General features: G+C 41.9%; 1 protein-coding gene across 4 annotated transcripts in view; it reads right to left on the reverse strand.

Annotated features, from left to right (window-relative positions):
- Window positions 1–22,943, reverse strand: part of pdzrn3b (PDZ domain containing RING finger 3b) — a 114,234-nt gene that overhangs the window by 7,613 nt on the left and 83,678 nt on the right. For all 4 annotated transcript variants that reach the window (XM_023955095.2, XM_023955094.2, XM_078947522.1 and 1 more), the window contains one exon: window positions 1,137–1,393. In XM_023955095.2, coding sequence (XP_023810863.1) covers window positions 1,137–1,393 — 257 coding nt within the window. The remainder of the gene's footprint in view (window positions 1–1,136; window positions 1,394–22,943) is intronic.

Raw genomic sequence — 22,943 nt, forward strand, 5'->3', positions numbered from 1 at the left:
CGCTCAGTTGTGACACCAACACGCCATCATCTCAAATCCACGCCGAGTCCTTCGTTGTTTAGACAAAAGGAAAAAAGCGAGGGGAATGTTCTGCTGGAAATGCGTTCCTTCAGAGACCTTTAGGATGATGAAATGTGCTCCAGGAAAGCTGCTCTCTTTTCTAAAGCCTCCTGAGGCTGCATGAGTTCTGCTGCGACAGGAAGCCAAGATCGGATCCTTTTCTGCGGCAACTGTCAGGTAAACGCGATTGAAAACCCCCAGAGCTGAAGGTTTGTGTTTTCATAGAGGCATTGTGAGCCAGACCTGGGCTAGGTTGAATAAATGAGCTTTTTAAAGAAAAAGAGAGCATGCTAATAAAAATATTTTAACTATTACAAATAGTAAATTAAGACCATTTATGAAAACCTACAAGGACATATAAATGGATGCATCATAGTTGCCATGGCAACTGCAAAATGTGGAGCTGCCAAACATTTAAGCTTAGTGAGAACTGAACTGAGTGACCCCCCCCACGTTCCAAACAGGAAGTACTTGCTCCAAGAAGACAAAATCCCATTGACTTCTATAAACAGCTGTTACTCAGGCCTTGTATTTGTCAGGGGGTGGCCTTCCAAAAAGCTCATTCCTGGTGGGCAAGAGTGGTTGCCATAGAAACTCAAACCAACACGGACCAGTAACTACTTACTGATGTTTTCTGATTCCAACTTGGCAACCTCCATGGCAGGTATTCCATAAATCCTTCCTCCCCAGAAAATGTTCCCACCAACACTCGGAGTTTGAAATGACATCCAATTTAATTTTCAGTTTTGGTAAACTGTCCATATATCTGCGTCATTACGTTATTTTGGTCTTTTTAGGCCTCGAGCATATTTTTTTGCTCTGATTTAATCAACTGCTTGTCTGAAGACCTTTTTCCAAGTTGACTTTAAAATAAAAGTTTGTGGAAGTAAAATGAAAAATATTCTGACTGGATAAGAAAATGAGTCTGAAATCTTATTCCATGTCAGTTAAAAGGCCCGATTGTAACTTCTGATAATAGTGGAAAATTTGTGACTGAAAATGAAGGAAGTCTTCAGCTGAGCTCCGAAGTCTGAGTGGTTGCCTAAAAGTGGTGGATAATCTGATTGGGAACTCACTCTTCCGGCAGCAGGTATTCCTCCAGCTCCTTCATCTGGGGTGAAGATGATGACGGCATTGTGTTGAGGCGGATGATGTGCTGCAGGGTGATGTCAGTCTGGGTGCCCGCATCGGAGACCTGGCTGTCAGCAATGGGGCCGACCAGCTTTGGGTACGGAGCTCGGCGCAGAACTTTAACCATGATGGGCTCCTTGGCGGTTCGGATGGCCTCCACCGCCTGGTCGTGGGTGGTTTTCGAGAGATCCTTGCCATTGACCTGCAGAGAGGAGGAGCAAAGATTGACCAGACTTAAACTACACTGCGCATACAAATGTGCTTATTTGTTTGAAGGCGTTATATTTTCGTCATTTTGGTTCTGAATTGACGACTTAGGTCCCGAACGATTTAAGGCTATCTTTTGTACAAAGACACTTTAACATACTGTTAATCTGACGTCACCCAAAGGACTCATCGGGACAAAAGTGAAGCCTGACGTTGGACAAACGCGTTGACTCCTCCCCTAGTAGCTAATCAAAGAAGAACGCAGCTAATGATAAAGAAATTTGAGCTAAAGAATCTAAACAGCTGAAACCCCTATGAATTGTAAAATAATGTATCCTTTGTTATTTTTTTAAACCGGACTGTGAAACTGTTACATTTTTAAACATGTAAGTCAATGGGAAATGTCCCCCTTTTGCAACCTGCTTCCGGTGGTCATTTGAGGAACTGCAGCATTTGGAATTTTCTAGAGGAGGGTTGGTTTGTAGAGATCACTGATTGTATATGAGAACTGGACTGAGTAACCCCTCCCCCCTTGCGTCCCAAACAAGAAGTACCCACTGGTCCCAAAAAGCCAAAATTGCATAGACTTCTACTAAGAAATAAACAGCTGTTACTCAGTCAGTATATTTGCTCGGCTACATCTTTTATTAACATGTTCTTGCTAATCCTAGTTTTTTTCCATGATATTTTTCTGTAGCGCAAGTTATTAAAAGAAAAGCAGACCAATCGGATGGCTCAATAGAGGCACGTTCAACGTTTGACAGATTCTCCTGAGCCTGATTTCAGTAAAAGGGGTGTTGCCTTCTAACATGCTTACCACTGATTAGATAAAGTAGTTGTCGTGCAATGTAGACTACGACTGACACGGACCAATCACGGCTTACTGAGGATGTCTGGTTCCAAGATGGGGACAGGCATACATCGCAGAAAAATGGCGACTGCACTGACTTTCCATTCCTATGGGTTTTCATTCCCTCAGCCAGTTCTCCATATACAGTCTAAGGTAGATACACTCTCTAAAGCACCGCCTCTTCTGCATACAGAGAGATGGACGCCTTCAACACTGGAAGTTTAACTCCAGTGTCTCCAAATGGTTTGAATTTCAAATATCCTTAACAACAACACCTTTGTAAAAATTCATATTCTGAACAAGTACAAATATCTACTATTGAGCTCTTTGATTTTTTTCTGTGCGTAGATTCAAAGCAGAACTGGATTTCAATAAAGGTATATGTACATTGGCCAAAACATTAAAGACCCACTCCAATAAATGTTGTGTTTTTAGTGTTTTAACATGTTTAACACAACATGTTCTTGGGCATTTTCTTGTGATGATGGAGGACATATACAAAGAAAATGAAGCTCCAATTTGTATTTCTGCTTTTTTCTTTATTCAAATCACTGAGAATCAGGAGTAGACCAAAAAAAATGCAGTTTTAAAAAGATCGTATTTTTGATGTAGAAAAATATGCTGGGCTCTCTGCTCCATTCCATTGTGATGCATCCACTTAAAGACAAATAACTGAGCTGGAATCTGGCTCAAAACTGTACAGATGGAATCCTCCAACATTGTTCAGGATTGTGTTGGATTGGTAATGTGGAGGTGTGAGGGGCTGTAAGCTAGCAGGAGAGCATGTATACAGAGAGCTCTCAGCAAACGTCAAGGGGTAGTGGGGCAGGGTTGCTCAGCGACAACAGTCCCACCCACAACTCTGCAGAAACCACGTCCTAGAAAACAACAGTTTTTTTTATTTTGGGCTAAAAAAAACGTCATAATCATAATTTAAAAGGCCACTGGGACATTTTTGCAATGTCAAAAGTTGATCGGAGTGGAACTTATTTTCAAACTTATTAGGAACTACAGCCTTAAAAATCACAGGTTTACACCATCCACGACAAAAGAACTGACAGGAAAGAACAAAGTGAAGAAGATAGTGGTCCAAAGCAATAGTGACCAACTCAAAACATGGCCTCTGGGTTTATAAAAATAAATTGTGATTCCAGGTTCCGTCAAAGTGTTTCAAATGAGGTTTGATAGAATCTCGACTTGCGGCGCTTCTCAATTCACAGAATTTATTTCATGCTTTTCATAGACTCTTTTTTTGTTTTGTTTACGCAGAACAGGTCATTACTTGACCGACAAAACCACGAACATCCTTTTTCCCTCCGCCTTCCATTCCAGCCAGTGTTTGGAATTCATTTATTGATAAAGATGAGGCTGCTGGTTCCAGCTGGCCTCTGGCGATGGCGGCCTCATTTTTATTCAGACCGGTTTGCTTTCACGATTTTTTAAGTGGCGGCAAAATGAAGAAACCGTCAGGGAAAATGCCCACACAGAACCTGATGAAAAACGCAGAGCTTTTAGGGTGATGGATTTTAAGGTGAGGTGATGGATCCTCGTGTCCACTAGTAACAAGGACAGATTCATGCTAATCCTAAAGCTGCAGCAAAAGTGGATTCTTTTATTGAACTCCTGTGTCTAAAAATTAAATTATCCTACAAAAAAAGTGAATAAAATTATTTTGTTATTTTTGTTGAAATTTTTTCACACAAAGAAAAGCTCAAACTACAGGACAGAAAAGAATTGTTAATTTGTTTGTATTTTTCTACAACAATGTGCTAAAGCTATTTTCTGCAAAAAAAAAAAAAGTTAAGATGAAAAAACCTACAATTATGTTAAAAAATGCAAATTTCTAAACTGTTTTTTAATCAGTTATTTATCTTTAAAAGGTGTGACCGCCAAAACCCCAAACTACAAAATGCTAACCAATGCTAAACATGCTAAAAATGCTAAAAGCTAAAAGAAAGGGGAAAAAAAAGATGACTTGAAAAAAATTGAAAAATAGACAAATAAATATTAAAATAGTTCAGGGTTTTTGGTATCTATCAGTTTTGTCAAATTTTAAATCACATTAAGATCAAAAATAAAAACCTGTATGGCTAAATAACATAAAACTTGGAAAAAACAGGGCATGAAAAGGAAAATAGAAAGAGAAAAAAATGCTACTAAAATAGTTGGAAAAGTAATCTGAAATAGCTTTAAATAGTTCAAGAATCAATAAAAAATAAGCTAAAGCTAAGTAAATAGCTGTAGCTAAATATGCTAATTAATGAGTAAAATATTAGAAAGTTTGATCATAAACATTAAATACAACAGAAATATTATGCTAAGTAGCAAAAGCTAAAACGGTAAATATTATCTAGCCAACGTGCTTCGGACCAAATTTAACTGTACGATTGCATCTTGGAAGTTTTTGTTTTGAAGGTCATGTCACACACATCCACTATATGTATGAAATTTCATTTTTCCGTGATAAATGCGTGATATACGCAATTCCAAGTGTTTCTTGGGTTCGTCTTTCATCTTTAGCTGTCGAGGGTTTTGGCCAACAGGTCGTTACGCGAATTCGATTCAGAATTTTTGGTTGCAGTTTATGCGTATTTTGCTGCTGTTTATACGCAGCTGTTACGTAAAATCTTACGCAGTTGTGCGTGATTTTTGATAGATGAAAATAATATAATTGACGTCCAAATCACAACTAAATTGCATATACTCTGTGGAATAATCATGCATGTTCTACATTGATTTTAGTGTTCTTTGCATGGTTTATTCATAGTTCCTCCGTGAATCTATAGTGGTTTATTCGTGATACATCTGTGAAAATGTCATGTATAGATCACAACTTTTCTCACTTTTTTAGTTTTTCACATTTTTATGCAATCTTTTTGTTCAACCCATGGATTAAAAGCTGAAAGTCTGCACTTCAATGGCATCTGAATTGTTTTATTTAAAATTCACTGTGGTAATGTAAAGAAACCACCCAAATATTTATGGTCCTGACTGTTTATTCACGTGTGACCAATTTTCTTCTGTGTAATATGCACAAAATATACAAAGTGGCAGAAAGGAATTATCAAAATTTGAGTGAAGTTCAAAGATGTGGGTGAAGCTGTTGGAGACCAAAAAGGCTTGAGGTGTAGCAAAGCAGGTCCAATTGATGCTATGTCCATCATTCAGTCATATTTTTTGTCATGTGACCAAATGTAAATCAGCTTTGCAATCAGGAATCTTTATAAGGTCATTGTAAATCACTGTTTCCGCTCTACATCAACTTTGGATACAGGAGATGCAGCCTCAACACACTTGGCACACCCACAAAGACAGAAGTGTGTAGAAAAACAGAACCACACAAGTTTTGTAGAAGAAAAACCATTCATTATTGCTGATTCACAGGAAGAAAAGGCCGAAGTTACATCAGTGTTTTTTAATCGTCACGTAATCCTCAAACCCCTCTCAGTGAGTGGAAACAGTCAGGAAACCTTTGAGTGTGACAGAGGGAACCCTGGGAAGTCGACTCCACAGAAACATTTGAGATCAGGCGGCAAAGGCACAGAGCTCCCCTTTTTTCAGCCGGATGCACCTCGGAGGGAAAATTCTCCCAAACTGTTTCAGAACAGAGGAGTGCTGACACACTGGAAACACTTAAAGGCTCACTGAACGGATAAAAGAGTGAAAACTCTTCTCTGTGTACTCTGTCACTGTAAACGCTTTTGTTAAAAATGGCCAAAAAAAAAAAAGCCTCAGTAGACCAGGAACTAGCAGTCTTTACACACAGCAGTGTGTGGATTTACTGTCAATCCCAGAGGGAGCGGCTAAAAGCTTCATTCTTCAAGATGCACACCCACCATATTGATTTGTTTTTTTACTACTAAAAGACCTACACCACTGACAAAAGAAGAGCTTGATACATTATCGCCATAACAAAAAATAAACATCAAAGCCGAACACATAAAAAAAAAAAAAGAAAGCTACACGTTAGTTTGTGCTGTGAAAATTGAACTTTCAAAACTGTCGCCGTTGCAAAACATGCAGAAAAGAAAGGAGAATATGTGAAATGAGAATGTTTCTGAATGAAACTACACATTTCTACTGTGGTAAAAGACCATAATGAGGTAATAAACCTGAACTTTACATTCTCGGAGGACGCCAACATTTGCCAACATTTGCCAACATTTGCCATCAAAAACTGACGTTGACTAATCTTTGGTCAAATTAGTAAAAAACGAGGTCATAGGTTACACAAATCCTCTTTCCAAAACACACCAATTGGGCTGATAGTTGAAACACTGGTAGTTTAAAAAAAGTATTTCAATATTGAACCATGAAAGTTGATATACCTGTTTACCAGCCTTGGATAAGAAACATATTCTATCGTTTTTTCACCTTTTCTCTGTGTTACTGTGGCGCCAAACAATAACAGAAGAGAGGCTGTTCAATGGATTTTTTATGTTTGGTCCCTCACCAGATTATCCAACAAGTGCCTTAAATAATGGATAATAGCTAACATAGAAATCAAAAGTCACTTAAAGACAAATGCATACTGTTATGTTAGCTGCTTTGGCTTAACATTTGACCGACATAAACCAGACCATGCGTTGTTCTCACGTCCGTGATTTATTCTGTGTCTCCTTAATTTCCGTCCGACCGGATACATACACAACAACCAATAGTTCCACTTCACTTTATCCAACACCTCCCCTTTTTAGTTAGAACACTCTTTCTTTATCAACATTAACAATTCCATTCAGGAACATAAAATAATTCCCACTATCTAGGGTATCCAATAACGTTAGCTTATTCAACTTAACTTTCTTACTTCTATTTTTTTTCCTGTAAATCAGGGGTGGGCAATTCCAGGCCTCGAGGGCCGGTGTGTCTGCATGATTTCTAGATAGTCTTGCTCTACTCATGGCTGATTACCTGGTTCAGGTGTGTCCAGCCAATCAGAACATGCCAGAGCAGGGTATGCTGGAAAACATGCAGGAATGCGGCCCTCGGTGCCCACCCCTGCTGTAAATCAAAACACAGACTTCCTCACTTTTCTGTTAACCAAACACAAATTTTCGTACACCATTCTCTTTTATTTCCCAAAAACTCTCACAGATCTAACCGCTTGGGTGGACGGGACACTCGTCCTGAAGATGTTACATAAGGTGGCTTAACCGTGTCCTGTGTGTTATGACTAGGTATACTAGATTCTCGACCTGCGTTTTCTTCCACTCCAGTCTGCTGTGTGGACACAGTTAACTCTGACCTTTCCGGAGAACGTAAAGGTCTCACATGTGTGCGGTTGCGCCTAATCTGACCTTCATCAGTGTCAATAATGTACGACCTAGGTGTAGTTGCATGTTGTACCACTGTCCCTTCTTTCTTCTCTCTTGGTAGCCATACAGTTTGACCTGTTTGAAGAACCGTCAGAGGACGGACCCGGTGACGCCGATCGTACTGGCGTTGCTGGTTTGCTTTTGTACCGTCTCTGTTTGGTTTTGAATTGTTTCATATTTGGCCATCTTGGGAGAAGAGTCACAGGCTGCTGTGGCAGTGTTGTCTTCAGCTGTCTGCCCATCAGCAGCTGTGCAGGGGAGTAGCCGCACTCGAGCGGTGTAGCCCGATAAGAGAGAAGTGCTTTTGTCTTCTCACCTCCTCCTTTCCACAGTCCTTTAACTGTAGCTACTGCTCTTTCAGCTTCTCCGTTCGCCTCCGGGTATCTTGGACTGCTGGTGATGTGAACAAACCCGTACTCCGTAGCGAAGTCCTTGAACTTTTCACTGGCGTACTGCGGTCCGTTGTCCGACACCACTGTCTCTGGGATCCCATGGCGACTGAATGTCTCCTTCACGGCAGCTATGACTGTCGCGGCAGATGTCACATTCAGTTTAGCCACTTCTATGTACCTTGAGAAATAGTCCACCACCAGAATATAAGTGTCCTTATTCCAAAAGAACATATCCGTACCAACCCGGTGCCAGGGCCGCTCCGGTACTGGTGTGGTCAGTAGTGGTTCTCGATGTTCTGCTTTATGTTGTGAACATGTGTTACAATTTTCCACAACCTTACTGATGTGCACCGACAAACCTGGCCACCACACAGACTGACGAGCTCTAGCCCTGCATTTGACTATGCCCTGATGTCCATCATGAATCTGTTTCAGGATCTCTTTCCTCATGTTTTGTGGAATGACCAGTCTCTGTCCTCTCAGCAACAACTCACCCGCCAGATTGAGATTGTCTTTTTCTGACCAATACTCACTCAGCTCCCGTGGCAGCATGTGCCTTTCAGGCCAGCCTGTTTTACAGCACTGGATAACTTTTGCACAAACAGGGTCGGAGTGTTGTTTTTGTTGAATCTCTCTTAGTCTGGGTTCTGTGGCAGGAATGCTCTGAACTACAGAGTCCACAAAGACTTTGACCTCTGCTTCGTTGTTCAATTCTTCTGGTGTGAACGTGTGGTTTACCGGTGCTGTAGACCAGTGTTTTTCAACCAGTGTGCCGCGGCACACTAGTGTGCCGTGGGAGATGGTCAAGTGTGCCGTGGGAAATTGCCCTCATTAACTGCTCTAACAACATTTTCCAGCTCCAGGAGATCAGCTCTTTGTTCATCCAAACAGGCATTGAGAAAACACTGAGTAATTAGGAATATAAAAGATCTTAAAATTACTTTTTCTTTGTGTTTATTTAATTCTATTAAAGACATTTTGATAAGAATGACGGTATCGCGATTACCCTCCAGCTATAGCAGTTTGCGGAAAAATCCCGCCCCTTTAACTGTCTCCGCCAATCATTTTTGAAGGCTTAATCACATGTCATCAGTCTGACCAATCAGAAGTGCTTAAAGTCTTCACTTCCTTGTTCTTAATTCTGCTGAAAAGTCGCTCAGTTCTAACAAAAATACCATCTAAAGCTCGTCTTTAGCGGAGTAGCTTTCCACAGAGTCCGGTGTCAGACCGTGGAACAAGTGAACAAAACAATGAAGCTCAGAGTCCTTCTGCCCTTTTTCGGCCGTTTTCACACTACATCTCCCATGATGCATTGGCTTAAAGGGACAGCGCCTAATGAGTCGACCTTGTGAAACGTCTTGAAACCACAACAAACAAACAGTTTCTAAATTTTCTAATTTAACTTTTATTTCATCTCTTAGAAAAAACAGCAGCAACTTCCTGCTTTTTCTACCACAATTATCCCAAAAATCCACGTGAGATTGTGGCGGCGGGGGGGGGGGGGGGGGGGGGGGGGGTTGTCGATCAATACAGACCATGAATTTCTGCTTTTTTATTTTTTTTGGGATGCTGGTGAGCCGCGGGATTTTTGTCAAGGTTAAAGTGTGCCGTGGCTCAAAAAAGGTTGAAAAACACTGCTCTAGACAGTGTGTCTGCCGTTATTAAGCACTTTCCCGGAACATGCACGATGTCAAACGTGAACTTCATAAGTCTCAGTCTAAACCTCAACACTCTTGGTGGTAACTCATCTAAAGCCTTGGTGCTCAACAAAGGTACAAGAGGCTTATGATCGGTCTCCAACCTGACTCTTAGTCCATGGATGTAAGGTGCTAGTCTTTCACAAGCCGACGTCACCGCCAGAGCCTCCTTCTCTATTTGTGCGTAGTGTTTTTCTGCAGGCGTCAACCCTCTGGAAATGAACACTACTGGCCTCCAGGTTCCATCTTTTTGTTCCTGAGTGAGGACGGCCCCGAGCCCGTATGAAGATGCGTCTGCTGCCACACACGTCTTGGCGTCGATTGAGTATGAGGCGAGCACCCGTGGTGAACTCAGTTCAGTCTATAGTTTCTGAAAAGCCTCTTTCTGAGCGTTTCCCCAATGCCATTCGTTCTTTTCACAAAGCAGGTCTCTTAATGGCTTTGAAAATGATGCCAGGTGAGGAAGAAACTTTCCCAAGTAGTTGGCCATGCCCATAACTCTCCTCACTCCCTCTACATCTTGCGGTTCAGGCATCTCCATTATAGCCTTGACTTTGTTTGGGTCTGGGGACACCCCATCAGCCGTAACACAGTGACCTACAAAAGAGATTTTATCTTTAGAGAACTCACACTTGTCGTTCAGTGTCAGTCCCTCTGCTTCAAATCTCTGCAGCACTTTGTGAAGCCTCTCATCGTGCTGCTGCATGTCCTCTCCCACGACAACGACATCATCTGCATGGCACACCACCCCCTCGCACACCTCCAGCATCTGTGACATCCTGCGCTGGAAATGCTCAGGAGCTGATGAAATCCCAAAAGGCAGGCGGTTAAACGCATATCTGCCAAAGGGTGTGATGAACGTTGTTAAAAGTCTGCTTTCTTTCGCCAACGGGATCTGCCAGAAGCCTGAGGTGACATCCAATTTTGTGAACACCTTTGCTCCGGACAGCATAGCTAGTGTGTGGTCCACAGCTGGGAGGATGTGTCTCTCTCGTCGCACCCACTTATTCAGGTGTGTCATATCCACACACAACCTTATTTTCCCTGGTTTGGCTTTTGGTGCCACAACCAAGCCTGAACACCAATGTGTGGGTTGTGTCACTCTGGAAATTACACCCGCTTTTTCCATCCGCTTCAGTTCCTCTTTTACTGCGTCTCGCAGGGGTAGCGGCACTCGACGTGGAGTTGACAGGGCGTATGGGACCGCTCCTGGCTCCAACTCGATTTTGTATGGTTCTTTTAACTTCCCTAGACCAGAGAACACTGTGGGGTACATAGCCTTAAAGTCCACTGGTTGTGTCTGCACCGCACTCACTCTCTTGATGAGCTCTAGAGCAGTTATTGCGGGAAGGCCAAGCAATGGTTTATACAGTCCATTAACCACATACACATCTTGCATAGTTGTTCTTTTGTCAAAAGTCAGCTCCCCTTTGAAACGTCCCCTTACATCCAGTTTCTGCTTGCCTGGACCATACAACACTTTGCATGGATGTTGCAATGTCCCATGCTTCTGTGGGGAGTAAATGCTGCTCGGGATAGCCGTGACACTGGCACCCGTGTCTAACTTAAACAAAGTCTTTTCTTGGTTGAGATGCACAATGTTGCTCCACTCATCAACCTCTTTGTTCTCCATTTCACCTAGAAATGCAAAATCTTCTTCATCGTCTTCACTGTTTCTTTGCTGTTGTTGTCCAATTATATTGTGGATTCCCCCGGTGGATCTACATTTCTTTGCATAATGTCCTTTTTTGTGACATTTCCTGCATTCTGCATCCCGGGCCGGACATTCAAACCGTGTGTGTCTTTTTAACTGTCCACATCTGCTACACTCAACTGTTTTCATGTCAGTTTTGCTTGTTACTGCTTTAAATGACTTTAAGTTTCATTTTTTTATAGCCTCCACCTGTCCTGGTAGCTCCGCCCCCCTGAGAACCGGCTGCTGTCTCTTTATCTCTTCACTTTGTCTCACACGCGTCATGGCTTTCTCCAGCGTCAAATCTGCATCTAACTGCAGGCTCTCTGAAAGTCTGGCATCTCTTATTCCCACAACTATACGATCCCGTATCAGCTGCTCTCTCAATGCTCCAAACTCACAATACTCCGCCAGCGTGTGCACCGCCGTAATGAAAGACTCCGCACTCTCACCCGGCTCTTGATTCCTCCGGTTGAAGCGCGCTCTTTCAAAAATGACGTTCCTCTTCCTCACACAGTGCGCCGTGAACGCTGCAGATACGTCATCGTATGACTTTTTCTGTGCATCTGTGAGGGGCAACACATTCAGGATGTCTTCCGCGTCGTCGCCGGCTGCGTACATGAAGCTGTTCACCTGGAACTCTTGCGACTGTTTGTCGAGTCCCGAAGCTATTCTGTATCGCTCGAACCGCTTCAGCCATCTTGGCCACTCCGCAACTTTTGCGAAGTCGAACTTGCCTGGCGCTGCTAGCTGAGGCACGGCCACTGCTCCGTCCCCGCTCCTCCTGTTTGCATCTTGCTCACTCATGACTGTTGTCACTTTTTCACTTCTGACACCATGTTATGTTAGCTGCTTTGGCTTAACATTTGACCGACATAAACCAGACCATGCGTTGTTCTCACGTCCGTGGTTTATTCTGTGTCTCCTTAATTTCCGTCCGACCGGATACATACACAACAACCAATGGTTCCACTTCACTTTATCCAACACATACCATCACTGAGAAGACGCTATGAGGGATGTGTGGAGTGCAATTAAGATTCCAGTAGGCCCCACTAGGCATATGAGGGCAAATAGAAGCTTGGAAAGGTCAAAATCAGCCATCAACAGATTCATATTTTTGGAAAAAATAACCAGATTTTTGCGAGCAAACACTCTAAAACCTGCAGTAGAAGAGCAACACCATTTTCATTTACCCTGATTCGCTGACTTAGTAGTTGAAGTGGACTAAAATGTTTATAATCATTTGTAATAAAGACGTTTAGATCATGTCTACTTCATCGAAAACATGATGACATCTTCTGTTTGGTACACGAAACAACCATCACGTGGGTCAATAATTTAAACTTTTATTAGCTACAGTTGTAGCTTGATGTACCATATTTACCGCACTAAAACTCTTCCTTTTTTTCAAAAAATGTCTTATAATCTGGAGCGCTTCATATAGGGATTAATTCTGGTTGTGTTTACTCATATTGAAGACCAGTCTGCTTTGTACGAGTTGCAAACAAGGTTGGGTTTTATAAACACGCTAATGCGGCTAACGTGTAGCGGTGTTGCCCTATGTTTTTTTTAGGTGTTACTTACAAGGTTGGGAGTTAGCATAGTTAAAGTAACAACTGTTTCAGTGGAATCAGTCTGTTTTTTATGGGTTGCAAACACAGTTGTGAATTACAGGTATTGTGAATATGCTAACGCGGGTAACGCTTCTAATGTAGCTACGTGTCGCAAACAGGTTCTGCAATTGCTGTGAACACAGAGTCTCTGACTCTTTTGTCTCGCTTAATGTGCGTTATAGTTCAGTGCGCCTTATATACGACATAAGATCAAAATAGACCATTCTTTGATGGTGATCCTTACTATCCGGTGATAGTAACAGATATAATGGTTCAGAGTCTGGAGATACTGGTTTTGCACTTCAAAGTCCAATTTTTACAAGGAGCAAAAGCTCCATAAATACTGTGGATTATATTGTATATCTGGAGAACTGAACATGGGAACAACTCCTGAACTGGCTCCTCCTTCAAAGCTCTGTCAGGGGATGACAGGCGTCGGTTGATGGCCATGTTGGGTCTGACAGGACTCCTGAGACAGCTCCCTGGAGGCAGCCGGCCACCTGCTCCTCACTAACAGAGATATTTATTAAAACAGAGTCCAGCTTTTCATCACTGAGGCCGATCGGACTGAGGCTCCATCTTTGCAAGGCTTCCCTTTTGTTTGAGTTTAATGACAGCAGGGTGGTGGTGGTGGTGGTGGTGGTGGTATCTGACAGCAGGATGGGGGGAGAACATTGACTGGATGGGGAAACTGTCTTATGTTAACAATTCCATCTGATGCTTCTGTCAGCTCGGTCCAGAGAAAACACATTTGAACCATCTGGAGCTGGGACGAGTGGCCTTATTGAGCTAATATGTGCCGTTCAATCAGAAGTGTGGTTAATTAGGCAGGAAATGTTCCAGTGGGATAATTTGTGCAAGATGTTCTTTCCCCGAAGCAAAGACAAACAGAGGCGTAAAAACAAAACAGAAAAAGGAAATTATCAAACAAACAAGGCTGAGTGAATATAGAGTTCTGGGTTTTCCAGAAAAGCTGGTCTGTGTTATATGGTCTTTAGAAACAAGAGAACAACTGACACGCATTTAGGAGGAGTTTCTAAGATTTAAAAAAAATCTAGACCTGTTCAAACCAGGCAAGTCAGATCAGATCCAAATATGTTTGAGTCTAAAGTTTGATTTGTTTGGCTGAGTTCTCCTGGCACAACAGATTCTTCCCTTATTACCAGTAATTGGTAAATAGTAAATGGTGAATATTTTACTACCTTCCTTGAAGACCCAAAGCGCTGTTCCACCAAATCCCTTGAGCGCGCAAGTGCCAGTAAGTGCTGTTCACATGATAAGTACGTTCTGCTCGCCTGCCCTGTACAGGTTTGTCCATTTTTGTCCATAATGAGCTGTAAAGGCAGTTGTGACTAATGCTTTTCTAATGGTAAGTTGTCAGGGCATCGTGCAACAGCATCACCCGTACGTCATAAGTGCGTGTAACTTACATTAGCCTCTAGCCCTCTAGCCATTGTCTGGTCGTCTGCTTCTCTATGGAAGAATATACAGATCTTTGCTCTTGCCTTGTTGAAGCCATGCCAAGCAAGGCCTCATTTAGCCAAGTCAAGTTAACTCAAGTCTCATCAAGCAAGCCAAGCCCAGCCACCCCAAAACCTTCTGGATTCTTCCCTTCTACACCATCAACCTCCTCCTGGAAGAACTACTCTGGACAAACTACCCACCTGCCAGTTTGCGCTTCAACTCAGCCATCCACAAGCATTGCCACCCAGTCCTCCATTTCTACATTCAATAAACTGCACAACCTTATCCCTGTCTGCTTTTGGGTCCAGCTTATTCACAACCACACACTGTCTTACAGCCTGGTACTAACTGATATGCAATCCTGGTGGTTAGTGACCCCTGCTCTGTAGAACTAGGCTCTTTTAGAACATAATGGACAGTTTGGTCTGTGTTTTATTGGCACTTTCAAATTGTGAAACTCCTTCTGGACAGCGAGGAGTATAAATGCCAAACCTCCAGAAGACTCCTGTCCAAACAAACAGACGGATAAATGAACACGTTTATGTTTCCAATCCTGCCAAGTCTGCCAAAATGCCTCCAGTTGAGACGGGATGCACCATCTGTCAATTAGAAAACCTTTTATTTTTTCGTGCTTCCTGATACTGGAGCTTAACTGGTTAATGAAGAGGAAGATTGAAACTTTTCATGGATTAAGTCCTCAGGGGAACAATGAGGAGGACAAAGAGGGAGCTATGCTGGCTTCTCTGATCTCAGACTCACTACAATTCCCCCTCCCACCTCTCAAAAGATGTTTGAGATGAAGTGGGACATTAATCCATCACTGTCTTATGCATCATGAGTGAATGCGGAGGGGCTTGAAGAGATAAAACTGAACAGTTAATGAATTGGAGCTTTGTGCTACGAATTTCAAAGAAATATGCTTTCAAAGAAAAATAAAGATTTTGTCTAAAAAATGTAAAAAGAAGTTGGGGGTTAGGGACTGCAGATCCGAAAATGAAGATTTAACATCAATTATGCTTAAATCCACTTCTTTATTTCTTTGTCTAAATTTTGTCTCATAGATCAACAAATTCTCACATAATTGTCTCACATTTCTTGTACCTTTTAACTCCTGAATACTCAATAAATTTGAGAAGGTTCAGCACCTCTAAACCCCCTTTGGAGATGTCTTTAATTAAATACTTTTACCCAGCTAAAGTCCTTCATGAGGCTTTCACATCCTAGCAGTTCCACAGAGACGTTTTTTGAATTGGCGGGACAAACTGGTAAATTTTATACCTTCGTATTTTTAAACACGATACTCTCAAGTCAGAAGTAAAGATGAAAGTGGACCGAAATGTTTGAAAAAATCCAGCAATACTCACAAATGCTCAATAGGGGGCACTATTGCTTTAAACACGCTCTGAACTGATCAAGAAAAAGAATGCAGGAAGAAGAAAATTCGGCAAGTCCTTCTGCATTAAGGTACATTCAAAACAACGACTTATTTATCTTGATTGCAAGTTAGCGGGTCAATTTGACCCTGAACAGAAAAAAAATTCTAACTGACATCACTCCATAAAAAAAGAAAATGTTAAAAAAAAAAAAGAAATGTTGCCTTTAAAACTGTTTTAAGTCACATTAGGTTATTTTCAGTGTACATTGAAAAAAACTTTCCACGCGATTTCAATGAATGAATTTTGTGATCAATGAACTAAATATAGTTTAAAATGATTAGTAAGCGAGTCGATATATAAACAAGTTTTTTTTTAGGACTATTACGTTTCTGAAACTTTTGCATAGTTAAATGTGCCACGGGTCAAATTGACCCAGAAGCATCAGTGCTGTTTCCTCGAAAACAAACAGGAGTATTAAACAGTGGCTGCACATCCTCACACCTCCCAAACCAAGCGGACTGTCCCAGACAAGGAACTCTGCTGTGGATGAAATGTCCACTAAGTGAATGTTGGAGCTGAGGAGACACAAACCTAAGGTCCAGATCGGCTACAGAGGGTTTGTCTGCTGCACTCAAGATAAGAACTCCAAACAACAGAAGCACAAATGACGCTCATTCAGCAGCATCACTCAAAACCGGGTCAAAGGAGGAGAAATTACATCAGGAGAACCAAGATGGCTCCTCCACCACAAAGACATTTTGACTGATCAAAGGTTCATCTTTTCAAAGTTTCAAATACTTAGACTGGTTATTTCATAGGTCTGTAGAACATGTCGCTTGGAAAAGAAGAGGAGCGCCCATAAAACAAAACACTACACAGATCAAAAAGCAAGCTGGGGCTTTTTTTGTGTGACTTTATTAAAGACTTGAATTACAAAAAAAATAAGTAAAATAAATATTACATTTATTTTCTATAAATTAAGCATTAAACATTTTATTTTTACAAAACAAATTGATGGTCAGAACTGATAGATTAAAGTTTATAAAAACTAACTTCACGAATAATAATTGAACCTGTAGATGTTTTTGCAATATCATATTTCTTTCTTGAAGTAGAACTTTGTGCAGGGATGTAAATATGACCGAAGTAGACATTCATAATTCATGCCAAAATATTCCATTTTTGTTAAATAAATTTAGCTGCAGAGCAGACATAAATATTATACAAGAAAGCAGCAGAGAAAAGTCACATGACAATTTTTGCATGAAATTCAGAAAAAACTCCAGAAACTTTACTTTAAGTGATTTAAATGTGAAAAAATAAACTTTAAAAGGAGGATGGGGGGGGGGATAGACACACTGTCGGATCCTTTAGCTGACCCCTACAGAATTAAAATCTGTCCGTTCCCCCTTCCTCACAACAAACTGAGCAGCACTCTGAACACTCACCAAAATACGCGACAGTCCCCCCCCAGGATCAAGCACACAGTCCCCCCCCAACCCCAAAGTACCTGGCGGAGCTGGAGTAAGAGTTTTTGCTGCTCCTCAGGCTTCTGCAGCGAGCAGACGCTGCAGCCCATGATGGAGGCGGCGGCAGCGAGCTTCCTCCTCTACTCTTCCTCAGCCTCGACTGACGGAGTGACACCCCCCCCCCAATACACAGCTCCAGACTTGAGTCTCTCGCTCACACCCCCCCATCTCCCGCCTCTCCTCTCCTTCTCCAGCCTTCAGCCTTTTCACGCCCCATCATGTTTATGCAGCAGCTGCTCATTGACTACCGTATTCATTTAGAACTGGAGGAAGGGGGTGGGGATTCACCGTTCACCCCCCCCCCCCCCCTTAATCACAAAACCTACATGAAGTTTACACCCACCCCCCAAAAAAAACGAAAAAAAAAAAAAAAAACACACACATAAGGACTCTTTGGGTCCAGAGGATGAAGATCAATCAGCAGGAGTTGTGTTGGAGTGTGTGTGGGGGGTGGGGGTGTGTGTGGGGGGGGGGCACATGCTCATCCAGCTGACGGCAGGTTTGGCTCCCTAGACCTGATTTGGCGTCAGACCTGCCTCAGCATTGACAAAGGCGTTCTGTTTCTGGCTTTGGAGGATTTCTGCTGCTGTGCTGTAACGTGAATTAATTTAAATCTACAGCTAAGCCAAAGAGCGGGAAAGGGGGGGGGGGGGGTATAAATGGTCTGTTTTTGAGTTTATATATAAGGTACATCGAACTATAAGGCGCCTTATATGTGAGACTTAAGAGTCAGAGATAAGTCTGTCAGTCAGACTTTATTAACTGTGTTCACAGTAACTCTAGGGCTGTGTCTGAATTCCTGCTCTAACCCCTAACTACTAAAAAACTATATAGTGCGGGACTGTGTAGTGCCCTGGATTTTAAAAGCAATTCAGACACCATGCTCACTACTTTTTTCGTCATTAATTTCAAGAAGTGAAAATCTAATTGTTATGAGCGTTTTGTGACAATCATTTATGAATTCAGTCTTCTGAAGATGGTTTGTTAAAAATATTAATTTAAATTTTTTTTTTTGGTTGCAAAAATTGTTCAAACGCAATGCATTGTGGTCTATATTCGCCGATCTAGTGAGCATCGATGCGCACTGGTTTTGGGCAGAAAGTGTCAAAGTGTCTTTAATAGAATCAAATAAACACAAAGAAAAAAGTATTTTATGATCTTTCATATTCCTAATTTCTCAGTGTTTTATCAGAGCCTGTTTGGATGAACACAGAGCTGATATCCTGGAGATGGAAAATGTTTTTAGATCAGTTAATGAGGGCAACTTCCCACGGCACACCTGACCATCTCCAGCGGCACACCGGTTGAAAAACACTGCCTTATAGTCTGGAAAATTCAGTATCAAGGTCTGTGGAGGAACTCTTTATTTTAATTTCATCCCATTCTAAACCCTAAAAAACAATTATTAAAAATGAGCCTTTCTATAAATAATTTCTCAACTTGTTCTCACAATACAATCAAACCCCCAATACTGCAGGAAAAACTCAGGAGTATGTCAGTGGAGCCATACTTAATATCCTGGATCATGGACTACCTCAAGGACAGACCCCAGTTTGTCAGAATGGGGGCCAGCCGTTCCAGAACACTCTGCAGCAGTGTGGGAGTACCTCAAGGCACAGTTCTCTCCCCGATGTTGTTCGCTCTTTACACGACCGACTTCCAACACAACACGGAGGCTTGCCACATCCAAAAATTCTCGGATGATACCGTCATTGTGGCCTGCATTAGGGAGGACAAGGAGCTGGAGTACAGACAGCTGGTGCAGGATTTTGTTCTTTGGTCCAAGAAGAACCAGCTCCAGCTGAACATCAGGAAAACCAAAGAACTGATTCTGGACTTTAGAAGACAACCCCCTCTCTCCCAGCCAATATGTATAGACGGTGACCTGGTGGAGACAGTCACGTCCTATAAATACCTGGGAGTGGTGCTGGACAAGAAACTGGACTGGAACGAGAACACCACCCTGCTCAGCAAAAAATGACAATCCAGGATGTACTTCCTGCGAAGGCTGGCCTCTTTTAACATCTCCACCAAGCTTCTCAGTATGTTTTATCAGACGGTGATTGAAAGTGCTCTGCTGTACGCTGTGGTGTGCTGGTGCGGCACAAGCAAGAGAAACCTGACCCGCCTAAATAAGATCATCAGGAGGGCTAGCTCTGTTGTGGGACTGAAGTTAGCCACAGTGGAGGAGGTGGCTGAACAACGAACATTGTCCAGACTTCAGACAATTATGGACAATGTTACACACCCTCTGCATGACGCCTTCAGTGAAAGGAAGAGCAGCTTCAGCAGCAGACTTTTATCACAACGCTGCACCACAGACAGACTTAGAAAGTCCTTTGTCCCACGAGCCATCAGACTGCACAACACTCTGTGTTGAGAGCTTTTATTCTTGCTTCTGGTCTTGATTAAGCTGAATTTCTGGGAAACTTGACATGTTTTTAGGAATTGTTTATACTTGCTTTTATTCTTTTTATACTTTTATATTTTAATATATTTATTGTGTTTTTATCTGTTTTAGGAATGATTGTGCTTTTAAGAATGGGCAGCTGGCCACTTAAAATTTCCTTCGGGATTATTAAAGTCTATCTATCTATCTATCTATCAACATTGACTTAGAGGGGAAAAAAACATCTACAAGCTGCGATGCTAAAGGAGGGCTGGGTGCCTCAGCCATTTGGCTCGGGTGAAAGTATCTGTGAGAAGCAAACGGTGCTCCTCCTTTTCGCCGGTCGAAGCTCAATCCTTCCTCTGAAGAAGCGTGAAAACTCAATTCCACGCTCTCATCAGCTGACGCCTCAACCGAAGCAAGGATCAGCAAAGAGAGGTTTTTTTTTCCTCCGGCTAATCTTCCCCTCACACTGAGATTATCCTGACCAAAAAGTCAAGGCAGCAATGGCGGACCGGATCAGAACAGAATAAGAGCTGCTGCAGATCACCAAGCTGACAGGAAAGTATCAACATTTTCTGGAGTTCTTAGAAAGCAGAGGAGCACGGCGTTTTCTTCTTTAGTTGTTTTGTTTTGTCGCCCACTGGACCTCTGATTTTTAAAGCTGCCCCTCGCGGTGATCAGTCAGGATTGCAGCAGCACCTCTCTGTGATTTAAAACTTTGAAAAGCAGAATAAAAGCTTTGCTCTGACAGTTTTTATGTAAACAAATCACAAACTTTACTAGAAAAAATCTGCTAAACATGTCGAATACGTCTTTTCCAGAGCGTGACCCCCCAACCCCTGATGTCCACAGCATTGACTGTAGAGGACAGGGGTGTCCAAACCTTCTGCTAGAGGGCCACATTTGGTGAGGTGAAAATGTGTGAGGGTCAGCCATTGGTCCTGGTTCTTAGAACCCTTAAAGTAACATTAGGTGTAAATGAACTATTTCATGATTTTTTTTTCTTTTTGTCTTGCAAATGAAAATTTTACATCTCTTCACATTGGACAGAAAGAAATGTAAATATATGTAGACCAAAATTACAGTGAATTTTTTACTTGAAGGCGGGTTCTTGCCACAGATTTACAATGTCTTATAATGTAATTCAGTAAATCCCAATGAAGAAATCAAACATGTGGTTCTTAAAAAGCGTTGGGTGGAAGCATTTTTTGGTTTTATGACACGATCCTATGGACCGGTAGAAATTTGAAGATGGGCCGCATGTGGTCCACGGGCCGGACCTATGACGTGAATGACTGTTGCCACCAGATAAAGTCAATTCAGTTGCCTTTTTTTTATTTGAGATATTGACGCCGCCACATTAGAACCAGACGATGTCAGTAAGCAGCGACTGGTCCGAATTGGTCTGAGTCAACGTTTCCGTGGCAACCACTGACACCATTCAGGAGTGAACTTGTTTGAAGACCACAACCCCACACTTGGAAGTGGGCTGGGGAGAATCTGTCAATCAAACGTTTTGAAAGTTTGACATACTTTGAGGCATCCGATTGGTCAGTTTATAACTTGAAAAACTTCAACTGAAAAAGACAGAAATAGGATTAGCAAGAAAATGTTTAAAAAGCAGAGCAAGAATGGTTATTTTGACAAATAGAATAACTGAGTCCTAGCTGTTTAGTTCTCAATAAAAGTCTTTTGGAGTTTGGCTTCTTGGAACCAGCGGGTACTTCCTGTTTGGGACGTGACGGGGGACGGGGTCACTCAGTCCAGTTCTCATAAACAGTCAATGGTCGGTCTCTTCTGCCACTGAAATGAACCAAGTGTAACTTGATGTTTTAAGCTCCCAAAATGTGGATTTTTTTTATCTCCCGGTCATCAGAGTGAAGGTCTGTGGGGTGGGGAGTTGAGAAAATAAGGTGACAATGTGGCAGCACGCAAAGAAACTGAACCCTGATGCTGCCGGAGATAAGAGGTGGAGAGACGAGAGACTCTAATGCAGAGTCCAGACGACCGGATGAAAGGGACTTTTTGGGTTAAATCAATGTACAGCTGTGAGAAAGAGTTTCCCCCCCATCTATTTCCTATACTTTAATTAGTCTCATATTCGTCAAAGTTTAAATTAGATTTTAATCATCTAAAAATGTGAAACCCAGGAGTCGATTCAACAGAATCCGTCAAAAAAAGCGGAATAGGTTCCAACCGGAGTCAAACTAGAAGACTTTTACAAATGAAGAGCATCAGAACAACAGTCAGGCATGGTGGTGGGAGTGTAATGGTGCAGCTTCAGCTCCTAGACGATTTATCGTCAAAGGAAACTGAAAATTCTGAGTTTCATCCACGTGTCCATAAGCAGAACAACGATCTACAGAGTTCTAGGCCAGATGAAATTTAAAGAACAGATGTTCATGCAGGAAATATTAAATTGTCATAATTATTATAATATAATAAATTTCAAAGAAAAAAACTCGTAATTTTACGAGATTGAAGTAGAAGTGAACATACAGAGCAGCAAGTGAACGCCGCGTAGCAGCAGAGCAGACCGACTAAACTCAATTGAACAGGTGAGCTGAATGTTTATTGATAATGTTCCAAATGTTTGGAAGCTCATTTGTTTGATTTAGGATTTATTAATATTTTATTCATTGATGGGTGGTTTCCCTGTTTAACAGTTCAGTTTCTTGACTTTTATAGTTTATTAAGGTAATAAAGTAAGAACTTTTATCAACTATATGCACAAATTTCAGCACAGAAAAAGGGAAGTCACACAGCTGTGATAAAAACTCAACAGTTTTGTGTTCGAGTTTTAAGAGTCAAACCATACATCACTGTTCATTCTTCTGATTTTGTTCTGTCACTTCCTACTTTGTGTAACCAATTACATATTTAGAATAATGTCCTGATGTTATTCTATACGTTTTTGTAACAGCTCAGATCAGAACTGAGCTTCATAACTTGCATAAACCTGAAAAAAGTCAAAAAAGCTTACTGTCTATGCCTGTAATCCTCAGAGAATATGTGGGAAGGAGGGATAAGCTCTTCCTCCGTCTTAATGGAGACACCAGATGAACCAGGACTGAGGCCACGATAAACGTAGCTGGAACCGCTTAGAACCCAGAGAAGAGGAAACAGAGAGGAATCTGAGGAGGACTATAACGGGTCTGGAGGTTCCTGCACCACAATCCTGCAGGGACCTGAGGATGGGGCCACACATGTGAGCTCAGATC

The sequence above is a fragment of the Oryzias latipes genome, chromosome 5 (assembly GCF_053564925.1).
Source record: "Oryzias latipes strain Hd-rR chromosome 5, Olatipes_Hd-rR_3.1".
In the NCBI taxonomy this organism is placed as follows: Eukaryota; Metazoa; Chordata; class Actinopteri; order Beloniformes; family Adrianichthyidae; genus Oryzias; species Oryzias latipes.